This window comes from Centroberyx affinis, unplaced genomic scaffold (assembly GCF_046629955.1).
Source record: "Centroberyx affinis isolate AG114_WGS23_722 - 3 ecotype Tasmania unplaced genomic scaffold, CSIRO-AGI_Caff_v1 ptg001605l_1, whole genome shotgun sequence".
Classification (NCBI taxonomy): domain Eukaryota; kingdom Metazoa; phylum Chordata; class Actinopteri; order Beryciformes; family Berycidae; genus Centroberyx; species Centroberyx affinis.
The window spans coordinates 97,247-115,859 of record NW_027280049.1 but is presented as its reverse complement, the minus strand read 5'-3'; the positions used below and the strand labels follow the sequence as shown (position 1 = coordinate 115,859).

The window sequence follows — 18,613 nt, the reverse complement described above, 5'->3', positions numbered from 1 at the left end:
TATTTTGTTATTTTTGCTCTGTATTCCATGGAGAGGTTTTCCTGCCCCATTCTACCTCAAATTTGGATGCCCACCCCATCAAGCCACTGCAACCCTGTTTCTATGACAACAATGCATGTTTATATATTTCTGTTGTTTTGTTCGCCTAATAAAGCACAAATGATGCATATATGCTCAGAGCCTTGCTTGAGTGTTTCAGTGTAGCTGTGTGGGGATTTGAAATGTGGATGCATGTCCTAATAATTCTATCTAGTGTGGCAACGTCTTATCAGTAGTTTTATCTCAGAATTTAAGATTATTTATTACATTTTTGTTCAATCTTTAGTGGAGAGACACAGAAAAGACAATGTTGAGAGGGGGACAACATGCAGGAGAGGTCATGAGTCATTGAAACCCACTTTATGTTCATGTGGTTTGTGCCTTAGCCTGCTGAGTCACTGTGGAGCCAAACTTTATCACTATTCTGAGTTTAGAAATAGGTTAGTAGGCGACGATTTTGCCAAGATCAGCATCCTTAAAATGCAAGGAGGTTATATTTATTGCTATGTTCAAATGAGTCGCCATCAGGAAAATACTATCAGGGAAACTGATGCTGTGCAATAATGAGTTTGTGATATCACAGAAAATCTCAGCTGATACTTCTAGTTTAAAATTGTCATACCTCTATTTGTACGAAGTACACTGAATATACAGTATGTTGCATTCTTAGCAAACAGTTGATACTGTTGCATTCAACAAGCCAGCTCTGTTAATATACAGTATATAGGACAGAGTCAGGCTGTCATTCAGTCAATGGGTAGGGGATTTCAGAACTGTTGACTCTTTTTATTTGAATTTCCCATTGAAATTGCTGCTACGGCTGCGTTCCACCCTCACTGCTGAGGTGAGAGGGGATTTACTTGAGAGATTACATCCATCCAGAGGAGGGAGCCACAGTGCAGCGGCATCTCACTGATCCGCATTGTCAACTTTATTGTTCCTGCCTCTCCAGACACAGCAGAAGGCATTTACACTTCAAACACATCAAGGGAGGAAACTGGATTACCAGCCGCCCTCCCCCTCCTTTCTACACTGCAAAATACATGCTAAAGTATGCACAAATTTAGCATTCAAATACAACTGCTGAACTAGATAGGGGTATGCTTTTCAAACCACTGGAGATTTGCACAGCACAAGCAATAATGTGACCTCTCAATAAAAGGAAATGTGACAGCTCAGCTTCCCTTTGATGAATGCTATGAGGAGATCACTTCTCTCCCTTTGATCTTGATATGTGCGAGTCTTGGTCAGATCACTGGTAAAGAAAGCACAGCGCTATCTAGGTTTCCTATTTATACACACAGCCCATCTGGGCATTTGCTGTGCACCGTCCAATGCTGTTGACAATCTCTTTTCATGTCTGTTTGCATTATAAAGTCTATTGATGGCAGGGACTATCATATATGTAAAAGCCCACATGATTAATATCATGATGACAGGCTAACAAAAATACAAAACAGGCACTTAGATTTGCTTTACTGATAATCGGTGCCAGTTCTACAGTTAAGAAACGAGTGTGCGACCTGCCAGCATGTTTCTCCTGCTTAGCCTCGCCTCCCTGTGTGTCTCTCTCTAGGGAGTCAAAATGTCAAACACTCAAAAGTTCATGCAGACACTCTCTGTGAATCATCACTTTAACAGGCACATAATTCAAAGCACTATTCATCCTCTGATTAACTCTCCACAATGTACACTCACTCTCAGCACTCTCACTCACAAACAAACACTTCATTTACATACTCAGCTTTAATGAAACCCAGAAAAACATCATCTCCCAACACACCTTAACGGATTTCATTGGCATAATTTTTCAAAGATAAGTTAAATAAGGAGCCCATTGAAGATTATATCCCCGAGGTCGCAATCTGTCTTTTTTCGCCAGTGTCTCACTCTCTCTCTGCTTTAGTATCTTGCTCACGGATACTTCAGCCCCCAAAACACCGTCCACAGCATAAGGCTCTGCTTACTGAGTGAGCCCAACCATTCTCTCACTTAGGTCCCACAGTCTCTTGGCTGCCTGCTCGTCCGTAGCTTTGGCCATCAGCTCCTCCTCCTCACAGTTGGCGAAACACTTCCCCGACTGTCCATCCACCTCTGGGGAGCAGGTCAGGTAGAGGGGAGTCTGGGCCCCCTCCAGCGGGCTCTTGAAAAAGGCTAGCGAGGCGAGGTAGAAGAGGGGTTTAGCCAGGAGGGGGATGTGAACATGCCTGCCCAGCCTGGTCCTCACGATGCCCGGGGTGAGGGCGTTGACCGTGACCCCGGTGCCCTCCAGACGGCGGGCCAGTTCAAGGGTAAACAGCAGGTTGGCCAACTTGCTCTGACTGTAGCAGGAGGCCTTGTTGTAGCTATTTTCACTGTTCAGGTCATCGAAGTTGATGTGGCCGTACTTGTAAAGCTTGGAGGAAACCACCACGATGCGGCTGGGGGCGGACGTCTTCAGGAGGCCCAGCAGCAGGTGGGTGAGGAGGAAGTGGCCCAGATGATTCACACCTAGCTGCATCTCAAAGCCGTCCTCTGTCTTGGTGTAGGGACACTGGTAGACGCCTGCATTGTTGACGAGCACATCAATCTTGGATTCCTCCTGATGGGGACAGAGAGATTGAAACCAGTGAAAAACTCATCAGTCAATTTCAACTTTATAACATACCTACAGCACAGGTTAACTAGAGAGCATTTGGATGTGAATGTTTTAATGAGTTAACTACAGTATTATATAGTACAGAATATTAAGTATAGTATGATATAATATAGGGATGGGACAATATATCAAAATTCAATATATCGCAATACAATGTGACAATACGCATTGTGGGGCAGAAAAATGAATCTTGATATTAGCTCCATTTTATTCTGCAGTAGTAATCACAAATAAGACGGCTTGCCCATCACGATTTCACAAACTCTACATCCAAATTATATTATTTACACTTTTTACATTGTTGTTTACATTCTATCAAGCCAATGCCATTGCTAGAAAGTTTTGCAGCTCAGACATAAACATAATCCTGCACAGTCAGACTTTGTTGTCATTGAACATTTATTTATTCCATCGTATCGTGGTTGTATTGAATCGTGAACCTCATATCGCGTATCGTATCGTGAGATAAGCATATCGTCCCATCCCTGGTGTAATACAGTACAGCATAGTAGTTAAATATTGTGTTATACATTATAGCAAGGGCAGGGCATTAACATTTGAAATGATAGCTGAAAGTGACTGGTAGACCACCTTGCCATCCGCAACCAATTAGCTAGTGGATGGTGTCAATTTTTCCCACCCTGACTTTAACTCATCATAAGTTTGGTCTATATTGATCAGATTTCAAGTTGTGGCGTGAAGGGCAGTTTTGCATTTCAGCACCACGGACAGCTCCCATGCAGCTGAGGTGACTTATCCAACCGTGTCCTTTGCACTGTGTGACAATGGCTGGAATGAACTAGATATCGGTCATTTCAAAAGCTACACTGTTCTTAATTACAGCACAGCAGTAAAGTAACCTTAACCCCATCTCTGCTGAGGGAAATACTTAACCTACACCTTCCACATATCATCACCCTCTTAACTCACCTCACTAATTTCTTGACAAAATTTGCGGACTGATCTAAATGACGCGAGGTCGAGGTGTTTGATGACCACTTCGCCCTGCTCGGGTCCCGCTTGTTTCTGGATGTCCTGGGCTGCTTCCTCGGCGCTCCGCTCATCCCGACAGGCCATGATGACCCGGGCCTGGAGTTTGAGCAGCTCCCCGGCAACGGCCTTCCCTATCCCGCTGTTGGCCCCGGTCACTATGACCGTCTTCCCCCGCATCATGTCAGCTGGATAGCGGAGCAGCTGTACGGCTTTCTGCCGGGGGAACAACCGGCGCATGATGAGCAACACCCCACCGCCGACAACAGCGGCAATAAGCACCGCTGTCGACATGAAGCAGGTACCGGTATGTAGTCAGCAGGGGTAAAGCAGGGGTAAATAATATCACATGGGTGGGAGTAAATACGACACGGAGCGAGATTTTTCGCTGTTACAGAATTACCCCGGAAGTACTTCTTGTGATTAGTCAACAATGGCGAAAAAGAGGGACGCCGCTAGATATTAGCTTGCTAGCAAAGCAAACAAAGTCGCTAATGGAGTATGCTTAGCTTCGTGTTATTTGTAAAAGAGCAAATGAGTTCAGTTGTCCGACTAAATTAAAAATGAATGGTTGAAAACACTTGAAGGATAGCAAAAGCTCTTAACAAAAAGTCGCAAAGCAAGTCGCCGTTATCCAACTCGCTAACTACGCTAGCAAGTTAGCGACCAACAGTGGAGGTCCCTCTTTAGTTGGTTTATCGTTGACTAATGTGTGGCAAAAGAATTTCCGGTGTATTTCCGTACCTGAACCATATTTCACGTTGTACCAAATTTAGTATTACACCTTTTTTAAAAAGTTTTCCAAATACAAGCAATCACAAATATTCAAAGGGTTTTAGAGTAATTAGATCTAATACATTTAAAAAATTAAATATGAAAACACTATTGCAAATTAGGGTGAAATTGTTTTTCCCAAATATGCCCCAACATATATATATATATATAAATATATATAGATAGGTAAAGGTATATAGAATAATAGCTAGAGAGATAGTGACACTAGATTCATATACATGAAAACACCCTTGCAAGTATTATTGTTTATTATAGTAAAGTTACATGCATCTACCACTATGTGGAGCAATATGAATTCAAAAGTAACAGAAGACCAAGTTAGGTCAAATACAAACACTCTTACTACTAATAAGAGGCTGAGTTGGAAATCTTGTGTGCCAAATTTGAACTGTTACACACAATATGAGGTGCTGCAGCAAACCAAGTGCCTGATGGATGCTGCTGTATCATTCTTTCTGCTGCCTGAGTGTCACTCTCAAACAGGTGTGGCCTTTGTGGCCGTCTGGTCAGGCAGCGCCATAGCAGCATGGGGGAGTTTTATTATCTGCCTATTATGGTCAAGGGGGCTGCCCAGCTCTCTTTTAGTAACCACAGGATCCAAAGCAACACTGGCCTGACTTTCTGGCTGGCTGGACTAATGTTACAGCAGTGAAGTTTCACACAGTCACAAGTGACTATCACCACAGGGAAAACAACTACACATCATTCAGTGTGGTTAGTAGTTGTGTAAAACCCCTGTATCCTGGGGTTGCACATACCCAAAGTGTTGGGTTGTGGGTTGTTGGCCGGTGCCAACCCCCTACGCAGTCCTCCTCTCGGACTGTTATAATTACAGTGATCCATGGGCTGTCTGGTTTCCCGACCCCCAGACTCCTGATGAGACTAGCTTTCCTCCTGCATCCATAGCCTTGGCCCAGTAAGAGGTGGTCTAGAGGGAGGAGGCTTTAGTCACTTTTTATTAGAATAGCTGGGTGGCTGCTAGGTATGATAGCTCCTTGTGTGTACTAAAGGTAAGAAAAATCTCCTATTATTCTTATAGGGAATTATAGTGTGTCAGTGGTACTCAACAGTGAGTTCATAATGCTTTTATCCTAGTGTATTTTCTATCTGCTATTGTATTACTTTAATATCTCTACAGGAACTTATAGTTTTGCTTTGATATTTGCATATAGTGTCCTTCTAAAATGTATTAGGATTGCTTTAATCTTTATCTTAAGGGTAATTGCAGGATTTGTATTTTATTAATTTATTTTTAATTTAGTATCATTCTGCAGTATTCAAAATCCTAACTATGGAGAAGATTCAAACTGAACAGGAACAGTTTTTCTGTTTTTGCAAAAATCCTAAATTGCACTAAGTAAAATACGATTTTGCGGTAATGTTGTTTCTCCAATGTTTCCCTTGAGCAGTGCTTTGCTGAAAGTGATTGCAGTGTTGAACTGACAAGTATCAAATGTTAACTTAAATAGTATAGTTAGTTTAGTAGTTAAATATGTCGGTGCCACGCTATAGCAGAGTAACATTTATTTCTGTGTACAGTCATTAGACTTCGTTAATTTGTGGAAACTGTTTCTATTTGCTCTCATTCCAATTTACACAACTGTACAAAGAGGATGCAACCATTGTGCGCCAGGCAAATGGGTAGATTTATTGTCTTTAGCACTTGTTGACGATTAATAAATGCGTGGAATTTGTGTTTTTTATTTTGAACAAACTTAAATAATTTGTTTGGTGATTTACTGCCATCGCCTTGCTCCCGGTATATAAAACGGACATAAATTTAAGTTTAGAGCCGGTCCATGATGTTACTTCACTTCCTCTTAAACAGCTCGCTGTGTTTCCAGTTGGGCAATACCACCCGTTTATTTCAGCCTTTGCTTCAGTTCCTGTTACTATCTCGGCTAGAAGAGAGGGTTAGCGGGAGAGAAAATCTTTGTTACAATGTAGTTTATAGTCTGTGATTAAAGACAAGGTAAAGGCGACGTTAACACGTTTGGCGTGCGCAATTACGCACCTGGAGAGTTCATGGCTGTCTTTGGATTTGTATGGGCTATTCTTATATGAATACGTTGTAGGCTATTAATAGCCTTCATTGTGCTCTGGTCATACAGGATAATGTATTCGCTTCCAGTCCTGTGTATTCTCGGCTTGATCCCAGCTTTCTGCACAGGTAAATATATATATATATATATATATTTTTTTTTACATTTCTTGTGGTAAAGCTGACCTGAAAACGCAGAGGTAGCCTATTCTGTGTGGCTACATAAAATTATCGAAAATGCTTCAGGTTTTGGTTTCATTGTCAAAGTTGCACTTAGTGTCATGTGTTGAAGGGAGCCACAAAAAGAGAAGAGCCCAATATTTTTAAAATGTGTTAATTTAACTAGGAAGAAATGGTAAAAGCACATAGGACAACATTTGAATGTTGGGTGTTAAGTGTCTGTTAAGCAATTTGCAAGGTTTGAATTGTAATTTTATTTAGTTTGTCTCCTTTTGGGTACGTTACATTATTATTTTGTGTGCCAGATAGTGTAATAACCTTAATAACCTAATCTAAATGTAATACAATATCCCTCTAAATTAGTAAGAAATGAAATAAAACCTGTTATTGCCAGATAATGTATTGAAATCTTCAGACTGATAATGTAATTATCTTTTCCTGATAATGTAAGATGTTATTACATTAACTGGTAATTATAAGGGTTTTAACATTTTTTCAACTGATGATGTGACAATACTCACCAATACTCATATATAACAACTCTTAACAACAGTCTGAAAACTTCACCATCAAATTCATATTGATGTTTTAATTGGTTTGGTGGAGATTTGTCTCAATGTGTCTTGTGTGTTTGCTATGAGACTGGCTGGTCTTGCTTAACCTTGCTCAAGTGATGTCCCCATGTGCTGTGGTGTAATGGTCCGATGAGGTCCATGCCATCTCTTTTGAAGCAGACCTCCATTAAAGGGAGATGGGGGCATAAAGGCACTTTACTGGTGGCCAGGATGTTGACAGGCAGTAGAAGCGAACCATGAGCCTGTTCGGTGTTTTATCCTGCTCTAAGTGACCAGTTAGGGTGAATGGCATTTCTGGACAGCTTTTAGACACCAACAACTGGGTTTGAGAGTCATGACTGGCTTTGTGTAATCTGTCTCTGTTCAAACAAAAGGTGTGCGTACGTTTGTGCTGCATCAGCGTTTCATCATCTGACCATCAACTTTTGCGTCTTGTTCAAACGCACACCACAAGCTATTGTCATGAAGCTGTTGAACAGAGAAATCCTCAATGGGGAGGACAGGCAGGGCTGCCGGAGCCTCCACCAAGAGCAAAGCGTGCCCCAGGCTGTGCCCCGCCTTGTGACACGGCATCACCGCTGAGCACTGAGGAAACCATTCTTTCATCAAGTGTTTAAACCCAGGCCAAACTGTGCCCAATATAGGGAGATGCGAAAGGCCAGAGCTAACTGTGGCCTTTACTCTGTGCTTTTTCCTTGGAATCCACCGGCACAGCAGGATATTTGTGAAACCAGGCAGTGGTGGACTGTAGTCTGAAAACACCCTGAATCCAACAGACCCATGGTCTGTCGGTAAGGTAAGAGAACCAGGCGCGCAGCCCATTCCCCCATCGGCTACCCACATGCCACTGCTGATCCCTTGAAGACATCGAGGAACACTTAGGGTCGTCTGCCAGCATCATCTTACATAGGGAGAAGTGGGGAAGATCGGAGGCCAGCAGGGGTGTGGTGTGTGGAGTTAGGAGACTCCTCATCTCTGCCATTTTGTACAGCAGCTGGTGTTGCTGCCGCATGCCGAGATGGTTCTCCTGGAGGTGGATGAGGTGCAGCAGGACTTATCCTTGTTGAGACTCTATCATTGCATCGTCGTGCCCCTCCATACCAACTGTCAGCACTGCTGTGACAGTGTTCAGTCTATAAACAGGAGGGACACCGGAGAGAATGTTCTGGTTCTTGTTCCTGCATATTTATTCAGCAATCAATGTTCCCTCTTTCAGGGATGTTCAGGCCTTGTTCAAATTACCAAAAGCTGTTGAAGAGGGCGTTGTATTTCACACGCTATTGATGACAGATCTGCACAGATGCAAGCTGTGGCTGGATTGCATTATGGTCTGAGAAATTGGTCTTTCTGCCTCTTCTACAATAGATTTCTCCCTGTATGATTGTTGAATGTCAGTGCAAAATCATGAGTCTAGAAAGAAGGCCTTGCTCTGTGATTCTGAGGGAACCTGACTAATGTTTACTGTTGATGGTTTAGATAGCGGAAAAAGTTTCTATCAAACTCCATTGTAGCAGCACTGGAAATATCTCAATGTGATGTCACATTGTCTACGTTTGCCCAGTTATCCATAGGAAAAAGAAGAATACACAATAAAATGGGCCCATAAATGCAAGGTACATCGACAATAAATTCAGACAGTCTACATATGTAACCTCCTTGCTACCGTGTTTCCCTTAAGACATGTTTCCCTGCAGTCAGTCCAGCGGCTCTTCTCTCCTCTACGTCTATTGAAACACACACAGATGCAGGAGAAATTAAAGAGGCGCAGGTGTGTCTCGTTGTCTTAACCACTGCTGGGGTCGATGCCACACCAGATCCCTGCCCCACTCGCCAGAGTATCATACTGCTAGAATGACATACTGTACATGAACACATAGGGAAATATCAGCCAGCACCTCAGGTATAACGACAGTTGCCTTGGCTTGTAGTCCAAAGAGGAAAGGAAGGGTTCTCTTCTCTAAAAACACAGTAAAATCAGGCCTGGATTGTGCTGAGACATTTGAGTTGTGGCAGATATCAGGTGAAGGACATTTTTTTTTTAAAATAGCTGCAAGTTTATGCTGTTTTAACAGTGAGCGAGTTGTTAAACAGGTTTGGAATAGGTTTACTTTCATGTAAAATTTCATTTTTTATGATTAATGTAATAATGTATTACATTATCAGGAAAAAAATAAATATTAGAATTTCAGTCTTAAAATGTTATTGTATATTTTGGCAATTTATCAGCAGATATTTCTCATATAGAGGGATATTTTAGTACATTTTGAAAAGTTATTGCATGCAGACACCAGAGGACATAAAAAACACCTTTCAAGACTTTTTCAGTGAAATGTACACCTCAGAATATGAACCTGACACAGAAGACATTCAAACATTCCTTGAAAAGCTGGACCTTCCAAAACTGACCACAGAACAAGTAGAAATACTGGATGTACCACTAACAACAGAAGAATTCAACAAGGCTTTAAACCAAATACCAAACAACAAAGCTCATGGACCTGATGGCTTCCCCGCTGAGTTTTAAACACTTTTGGCATATGCTCTCACCACTTGTCCAGAATAGGGGGACTGCCTATTGTTCCGACGGCCCATTATTCCGAAACCCCAATAGTCCGAAAAATGTCCACCTATTGGACCGAAAGTCCATTTGTCCGACAGCCCGTTATCCCGGAGGTGGTTGGGTTGAGGCATGGGGTCACTGAGGTTAGGGTTAGAGCAAGCTTACGGTCAAGGCTGTCAGAAGCCACGGTTGTGGATGGAGCCAGGCATGGAGTTTTCGGATTATTGGGGTTTCGGAATAATGGACCGTCGGAAAAATGGCATGGCACCCCAGAATAGTGGTGAATTCCAGACTCCCTGTAAACATGAACACTGCTATCATAACTGTGCACCTAAAACTGGATAATTATCCCACATTCCCATCTAGCTACTGTGCCCTATCACTTATAAACACAGACATAAAAATTATTAGCAAAGCCCTGGCCATCCTTATCAAACTAATATACCACACAACAAACAATTTCTTTTTGACAAAGTAAACTGGAAATTCTTATTCATAACACAAAAACATTTGGATTTGGAGAATCATTTATTCACTGGATAACAACTTTATACACCTCACCCATGTCCACAGTCACCACCAACGGAATCACTTCACAAAGCCACTAGCAGCCGCAATAGGTTGGGTTTGCCAAAACCCAAACATTAAAGGAATTAAAGCACTTAACACACAACACAAGATCAGTTTATATGCAGAGGATGGATTATTACTCCTACAAAACCCTCTTACTTCCCTACAAGAGACTGTCAAGCTTATCAATACATTTAAAAAAAATTAAAATTATTCTATAAACTGGACCAAATCAACAATTTTACCACTCTGCACAACTGGTTGGAGTGCGGCAGCCCAAACACCTCCCATCCTCTTTTGTACAGGCAACATGAAATATTTAGGCATCAATATTTCAGTACAGGTGTCCCAGCTCACTCATGCCTACTGCCCTGAGGGCGACATGGACACACACCTGTGCTGCTGATTGTTTGTTGTTTATTTGTTTATTCAAAAACCTGCCTAATGACGTTAGAGCTCCACGCCGGCAGCAAGTGCGGAAAAGAGGCCATCTATGATTCTGAGTAATGCAAGACTGCTCAGGAATAAAATGGGCGAACTAACTTCTGACAAAAGGATGCTTAGAGTACCGTGAGTCCTGCATCATGCTTTTCACTGAGATTTGGTTACAACCAGAGATCCCCGCCTCTCTTGTTGAAATAGAGGGGTTTTCACACATTCGCACTGACAGAAGCGAGCAGTCAGGGAAAAGCAAAGGGGGCAGGCTCTGTTTGTACATAAATGACAAGTGGTGCCGACAGCACACCGTCCGGGATACAACCTGTAATCCTGATGTGGAACTTTTACGTCTGAGTCTCAGGCCGTTCTATCTACCTTGAGAGTTTGATATCATCCTCATCTGTTCTGTCTGTGTACCCTGCAGCACAGGTGGCAGACTGTGTTCATGAACAATTGCAGTGCACCCCAAATGCCCCTATTTTTATTATGGGAGATTTTAATCACCGCAACTTAAACACTGCATTGCCTGGTTTCAAGCAGTATATTAAATGTGATACAAGGAAGAATCGGATTTTAGACAAGTGCTGCACCCCTGGGCGCACCCAGCTGGTCAGGGTGAACAGGACCTTGTCTGAACCCATGACCATCAGCACCGGCGGCCCCCAGGGGTGCGACAGTTCACCGGTCCTGTTCACCCAACCCTGTACACCAATAATTGCACATCCAGCACTGCTAACAATTACATGATACAAGTTTTCTGATGATACAGCCATCCTGGGTCTCATGCTTGACAACTCAGACACTGCAGTATACAAACATGAGATTCAGAACTTTGTTCAGTGGTGCGACGAACACTTCCTCATTCTCAACACTAAGAAAACAGAGGAGATGGTGTTTGACCCCAAATCCATTGGAGACCACTCTCCAGTGGTCATCCACGACCAGAACATAGCCCAGGTTGAATCTTACAGATACCTGAGGCCTGTCTCACGAAATGAGTTCAACATAGTCAGGCTATCTTTGCCTTAGCCGGCTCCAGAAAACCTAACATTGGCGATCCCGGATAACCGGTCTCACGTAGTTAGTTATCAACTGGCTCTGTCAACCCAGGATTTGCCTATCCAGCTATGAGCCTGTTCACGTGAAAGAGGCAGGGTTTGTAACAATCACATGCAACATGGACAGATCCAGATCAGATGATTTATGATAAGATAAGATGAAAGCATTGATCCCTGTGGTGAAATTAGGTCGTTGAGAGGAAAAGTTTAATATGATTAAGCAGGGAAAAGGATATAGAATATAGGCCTAAGCACACAACTAGAATATAACAAGAAGCAATAGAAATAGTAGGAAATAATACAATAATCAAAAAATCAAAGCCATAGACAATAAATAGGCCTAATTATAGGATTATATAAATCCTATGCTGATATTTTCAACACGTTAAGTAGCCTGGACTGTACAAGTGGGTATTGGAAAGAAATGCATTACTAGCATTTGTGTTCTTCCCTCAACAAACTCTTATAATAAATAAATGTCAGCATTACAAAACATAACAGCGAAAATTAACATTGTTTCTGCTACCAAGGCTAGAGAGGATTACTGGAGGAACTGCCGTCATTAGGCCACAGTGGGCAAATTTTCCATTGATAGAATATTTTGTGGACATATTGAGACTGTAAAAAGATTTTCTATTCATAAAGTCGGGCTCATGTTCTTCAGGACTGTGGTAATGGAATATGAATGCAACAGCCTACATTGAACCAAACGTAATCCAATAAAAGAAATTCAGCGCAAATAATATGCAACAGTAAAGTTTATTCATTGATAATATGATCAATTAAGTAACCTACCTGCTATATCTCTGATATAATAAATTATCATGGAAAGCAAAGTGATTCTACTGGTCTGTAAACACGTCGCCCTGCGAACAGCACTACTGTCTGTTAGGTCAATAGTAGCCTAACAGTTTTTTTTATTACTTGTCATTTTCATTTGAATGCAGTATTTCGTCCATATTGAGATCCTGTAGGAATGCTGAGTCCCTGTTACCAGAGAGCCGATTGGTCAGAAGGAGGGCCTTTCATACATTTTGATCCGATAGCCTGACCGTAACCTGCTCCGGAGCAGGTTAGCCCTGCAGCATAAGTTACCATGGTGATTTATCCCGATTAATAGTGAGACACATTTGTGAGACTGAAAAGCCAGGGTTAAACCCAAAGTTAGCTCGCTAACCCACTGATCTCGCTTCGTGAGACAGGCCTCTGGGCATACACATTGACAATAAACTGACACAGAGTGTTCAGGTAGAAAATGTCTGCACCAGGGTCCAACAGTGGCTACACATCCTTCGTAGGCTGAGGGTCTTTGGCGTCAACCAGAAAGTGTTGCTCCTCTTCTACCATGCTGTGGTTGAGTGCATCCTGCATCAGGCAGCATCCCACACTCCAGCCTGTCTTTGATTAAATAATTATCAGACAGGCCCAGAAGATCATTTCAGACCCCACCCATGTCCTCCACCCTGAGTAGGCTACCAGCTTCTGCCCTCATGCAGAGGCTTCAGAGTCCCCCAGTGCAGGCTCAGCCGCTTTAAGAACTCCTTTGTCCCCCTGTCCATCAAAGCCCTGAATAACGACCAAGTCAGGGTCCGAGCCTTGTAATACTGTTTTTACAGTATGCATGTATATCTCATGTTGGGTATAGGTGTGTTGTATGATGGGCAGTGTGAAACTGCAGATTAGTGACAGTTTGTGTATGTATGTATGTATGTACTGTATGTATGTATGTATGTATGTATGTATGTACTGTATGTATGTATGTATTGTATGTATGTATGTATGTACTGTATGTATGTATGTATGTATTGTATGTATGTATGTATGTATGTATGTATGTATGTACTGTATGTATGTATGTATTGTATGTATGTATGTATGTATGTGTGTATGTATGTACTGTATGTATGTATGTACTGTATGTATGTATGTATTGTATGTATGTATGTATGTATGTGTGTATGTATGTACATTTGCTATTTGTATTCTGATTGTTTTTTATACAGCAGGCACTGTATGTGTCCAAGACAAATGTTCTTTGGGACAATAAAGTCTGTCTTATCTTATCTTATCTTACTCCATAAGCCTTCCGCCCCTCTATTTTATTTTTTTTCCACCTTTAATTTTCATTTATATATTATCCTCTAATCCATTATACTTTTCACTCTCCACTCACGCACGCACATACACACTCACACCTCACTCAAATGTACCACAAACATGGCCCACAGATACACTGTTAACTCCCCTACCCCCAGTCTACCCTTCCCCATCCCCTCTTCTTCCCTCCCCTGAAGCTTCCGGTAGACACTCGCTCTGTGAGTGGGGGCCTGTGTGTGTGGGGGGGTGCACTGTGGTGCGGGTGCAGGGTCCGGGGGCTCTTTGGCAGGTGATGTAGCAGAGGCGGGGAAATTCCTGGCCTCTGATGCGTGGCCCCTCTGACCTCTACATCCTGTGGCCGCGTCCTCTGGACTTGGCCACACAGGGGCGCTCCATACGTGCGGGGCGTGGAGTTGGCCGGTTGCAGCGGTCATGGCATCTAGGGTGACCCCTTCACCCGCCCCCACTCTCCATTACCTCCACCTCCTCCTCTCTTCCCCATGCTCCCCACTTCCCACTGACCCCTCCTGCCCTTTTCCAAAGACTCCCAGCATACATCCACACATTATTATTTTATTTTCTTTGTTTTTTTTCTCATTTGCCCTTCTTCGCTATCTGTTTATTTGTTTTTCTTTTTGGTTTATGCTCCCCTCACCCTCCTTTACTCCTCCTTGTCTTACTCTCCTTCTGTAACCTGTGACATGTCAGTTATGTTGTCTTAATGTCCTAATGTCTTCATGTCTTTGTTACTCTGTCAAATGTTCACTTGTTATTGTTTCTTGCACAGTTAAAGAAAAAAAAGAAAAAAAAAGTTATTGCATTATTATTTTCTACAGGCCAGCATGAGCAGACATGCAATGTTATCCCCAAAGATCGATACATTGAAATGGGATCAGATGTCAAGATAACGTGCCAGAGTTCCTGCACCCCTGGAAAAATCTACTGGACATTGAACAATGTCCGTATAAATGACAGCCTTTCAGAGACCATCAGCTCCTCATATACAGTCCTGCAACTGAGGCATTTCACTCAACATAGTGCTACATTGCAGTGCCATAGCTTTCTTACTCGGCATGTCCTCGGAGGGACCACCATCAGAACATACTGTAAGAGAAGCTTCTGGTACTTCTAATATATTATGGCTGTAGATGCTGGCAGTGAGATGAGATCTGTGATTTGCTCTCATCCTGCTCTCCTTGTGCTTCCTCTGGTCACTTAATTAGTCGGCAGAGTATCTCCTTCCATTGTTATGCTGATGATACCCAGCTGTACCTCTCTGTCAAGCCAAGTGAATTAAATAAATTGGCCTCTTTGCACAACTGCCTAGCGGATGTCAAGGATTGGATGGCAAAAAATGTTGCCTGTTCGTTTTAGAATTGATTTAAGATTTTAATTTGCATGGCTTGGCTCTGATTTATCTTTCTGAACTTTTGATTACTTATCAGCCTGTGCACAGCCTGAGATCCTCAGACAGGAACCTTCTGACTGTTCCTGTGTCCAGGTTAAAGACTAAAGGTCACCAGGCTTTTGGCGGTAGAGCTATAGGCTTTGGATCAACCTGCCTGAGGAACTCAGGCTGGCAGAGTCAGTAACATCTTTTAAATCTCCTCTTAAACATACTTTTATCTTTTTATAATCTTTGGCTCTTATTGATTAATTTATCTATTTTTATTCTTGTTGCTATTCTTGTTGTTATTTACTCCATTTGTTGTATCCCTGTGGCCATTTATTTATGCTATTTTATTTCAATAATTATGCTTAATTTATGCTTATTTCTGCTTAACCTCATTGTCCTTCTGTTGTATTGATCTGTCAGCTGCTCTTTGTCTTTTCTCTTGTCTGTGAAGCACTTCATAACTCTGTTTTGAAAAGTGCTATATAAATAAAGGTTATTATTATTATTTCAATTTCCGTCAACAGCAAAACCCAGCAACATATCATGCATCTTGCAATATAATAGTTCTTCATGGCCAGATGACCTGACATGTAGCTGGGAGCATCAGATAAATTCCCCATTGAAAATAAACTACACGTTGCGTGCTGAATGGTGAGTTTCACATTATCTTCCTTTAGAGTAATCAGTAATGCTGAAACATTTCTTCTCACGTTTATTTATTTCATATAAACCGTGATCTCCTTTCAGTGTCGAATGCAAAAGCCCTGTGGAATGTCCCTGCTTCTCAGAAACAACCTCATGCGGATTCAAGTGTAAAATAATACTTGCCAGGGAAACCAAAGTCATTGTGACTGCTAAAACTGCTGCTTGGGAGGCTGAGTCAGACCCTTATACATTTTTCCCTCTTCAAATATGTAAGTTATGAAGAAAAATACATGATCCTCAGCGATTTCAATTTGAGGTTGCGACATTGCATTTAACTACATTTTAATATGTTGTCATGATTATTTTTCTTCAGTGAAAATTCCCCCTCCAGAGATACAGGTAACTGTACTGTCCACTAACCATCTACTGGTAGAGTGGGACCGACCTCACCAAAGTGGAGTGGTTATTCATTGTGAAGTCAAATACAACAAGGTATGTCACTCTTTGATCACCCTTTGTGCATCTTTATTGTCACTCACTAGAGTAGAAAAATGACTTCTAGGAAACAAATATCAAGGTGATAAAACTAGTAAAGCTATTGTCAGCAACAATATATAATGATATTCCTAAATTTAATAACATATATTTGAGCCAGATTAAAGAGGGCAAGTAAAATTTTTACTGCCCCTTATCACAAAATAACCATAACATTTTTGCGGGGAGTCAATATTATTGATCACAACACAACAACTCACAATTATTTTGCCAGGAGCTGAGATTTCTGCCTTTTAAAACTCACTTTCTGGTCCGTACTCCCACTGGAGTTTCAAGACAGTTCGAATCAGGAGAGTCATCTCTCTTGTGAAAATGTGACTTTATTGTTTGTGTCAATTACAGGCCACCGTAGCTCAAGGGGATGGGAGGGGTGGGGAGGAGACAAGTTCTATCAGTGTTGTTGCAATTCCTACTGGTCGCCAATAGAGGTTGATAAAAGTCAGAGATGACTTAATGCCACTTTAATTTTTCTGTTTGCCTTTCTATTTCAAGGCTCTCAATGAAGGAACTGCAGAGGTAAGGGAGACAACTTTTCTTTCCCTGAGAAAAGATCTAATTTCAACAAAACATGTGCTTTGAAACTTGTCAAATGACAAAAATGTGGTATTAGAATGATAAAGGATCATCTCCTTACATGTGGACCCATCTAGGACCTTCTCCTCTGGTCCTCCTACAACTACAAATGGTCTGTTTCTCACCAAAGTATTTTTCTTTTTTGAAGTTTTGAAGTTTTGAAGTTTTTTTTTTCGTAATTACCCAGGTGCTCAGAAAGTCTATGGATCATATGGAGAGCAGAGGAAATGTGACCACTAGGGAAGTGGAATTCTGCACTAACTACACTGTGTCAGCCCGCTGTGCTGAAGACAAGGGCCTCTGGAGCGACTGGAGCCAGAAGAAGACGGTCCTGTCTAAGATAAATAGTAAGAACACTGAACTCCAAACTGCTTGCCAGTGTTGAAATCTGATTAATTTCCATTATATGTGCCAGGGGAAGTGAGGGAGGGGGGTTCTGTCTGCAAAGTAACTTGATCAGGGCTGTGATGAACTAATACATGCATATGAAGAAAAGACCGCTTGAAAAGGAAATGACTAAGTACCATTATGGGCACAGAGTGATGTGCATGCTTTGTTAGCAGGCAGCATTATATAACAAAATATTTGCATATTAAGGCCTGCCAGTTGTGCCAATGATATACAGAAATATGTGGCTTTTCCATACGTTCCTATTCTTCCTTGTCTCAATGTCTACTACAGTACAAAAATACCCCAAAGTACCAAAAAAAAAAAAAAGAAATCCAGAAACATTTTTTTTGCTGGGTCCGTGGGAGATTTTGACTCACCAGAAGGCCTGTGTAGGCCTGCATGAATGTTTAATTAGTATGATATCCAGTATACAGGGATGTTGATGATTATAGCTAACAAGCATATGATGTCAGTGTTTTTAATAAGAAGTATATTGACATCATTTTTGATTGTGTACATATTTCTAGATTAGAACTTTTTATTGAATGTTTGAGGTTATGAGAACACCATTATTTTATCTGAATTTAAGGTCATGTTAACATCATTATTTGATTATGTACGTATTTCTAGGGTAGAGCTTTTATATTGAATGTGCGAAATCATGAGAACACCTGTATTTCTATCAGAATTTGAGGTTACATTGACACCAAGCAGAAGTAGCAATTAAAAATAATGATGTATTATGATGAAGGAAAGTTAGGGGAGTTATTGAAGGAGGTATCTGTTATTAAGCCCCACAAAAGGTGGGGTGTATTAAAGAATATAAAAGGATGTATAAACAGGAATCAAGTTAGTTGAACCATGGTCCAGCTCAGGTTTACGTGTACTCGTTTTGATTTTTCAGTAAACCTATTTCATATTGAACTCTACTGCACTTGTTTGAATTATTGGAATACAGTATTTGAGAATTGTGGCAGAGGACCTAAGGACATCTGGCCCATCTGAAGGTTTTTTCCTCCCACAGGTCTCAGGAGGATTTTGGGTCATAGATGCTCTAGAAAGGGATGAGAAAA

General features: G+C 41.6%; 2 protein-coding genes across 3 annotated transcripts in view; one reads left to right on the top strand and one right to left on the bottom strand.

Moving 5' to 3' along the window:
- Positions 1-932: 932 nt before the first annotated feature.
- Positions 933-4,309, bottom strand: rdh14b (retinol dehydrogenase 14b). Its single transcript, XM_071528055.1, has 2 exons — positions 3,608-4,309; positions 933-2,620 (listed from the first exon to the last, which is right to left on the bottom strand). The coding sequence occupies exons 1-2, from the start codon at positions 3,959-3,961 to the stop codon at positions 2,003-2,005; spliced, it is 972 nt and encodes a 323-aa protein (XP_071384156.1). The 5' UTR covers positions 3,962-4,309; the 3' UTR covers positions 933-2,002.
- A 1,094-nt stretch (positions 4,310-5,403) lies between these two features.
- LOC139651192 (interleukin-31 receptor subunit alpha-like) overlaps positions 5,404-18,613 on the top strand; it is a 28,113-nt gene continuing 14,903 nt past the window's right edge. Inside the window, exons 1-8 of one of the 2 annotated variants that reach the window (XM_071528053.1) lie at positions 5,404-5,472; positions 6,574-6,632; positions 14,818-15,087; positions 15,902-16,028; positions 16,125-16,291; positions 16,396-16,514; positions 17,070-17,093; positions 17,338-17,497. In XM_071528053.1, coding sequence (XP_071384154.1) covers positions 6,578-6,632; positions 14,818-15,087; positions 15,902-16,028; positions 16,125-16,291; positions 16,396-16,514; positions 17,070-17,093; positions 17,338-17,497 — 922 coding nt within the window. In that variant the 5' untranslated portion in view covers positions 5,404-5,472; positions 6,574-6,577. Of the gene's footprint in view, positions 5,473-6,375; positions 6,435-6,573; positions 6,633-14,817; positions 15,088-15,901; positions 16,029-16,124; positions 16,292-16,395; positions 16,515-17,069; positions 17,094-17,337; positions 17,498-18,613 lie in introns of those variants that run through there. The other variant, XM_071528052.1, reaches the window with a different exon arrangement.

Bases quoted from the DNA above. Each gene is read 5' to 3' on its own strand.
- rdh14b (XM_071528055.1), bottom strand. From the start codon at position 3,961: ATGTCGACAGCGGTGCTTATTGCCGCTGTTGTCGGCGGTGGGGTGTTG. The intron at 2,621-3,607 runs GTGAGTTAAGAG...TGTCCCCATCAG, and splicing joins TTTGTCAAGAAATTAGTGAG to GAGGAATCCAAGATTGATGT.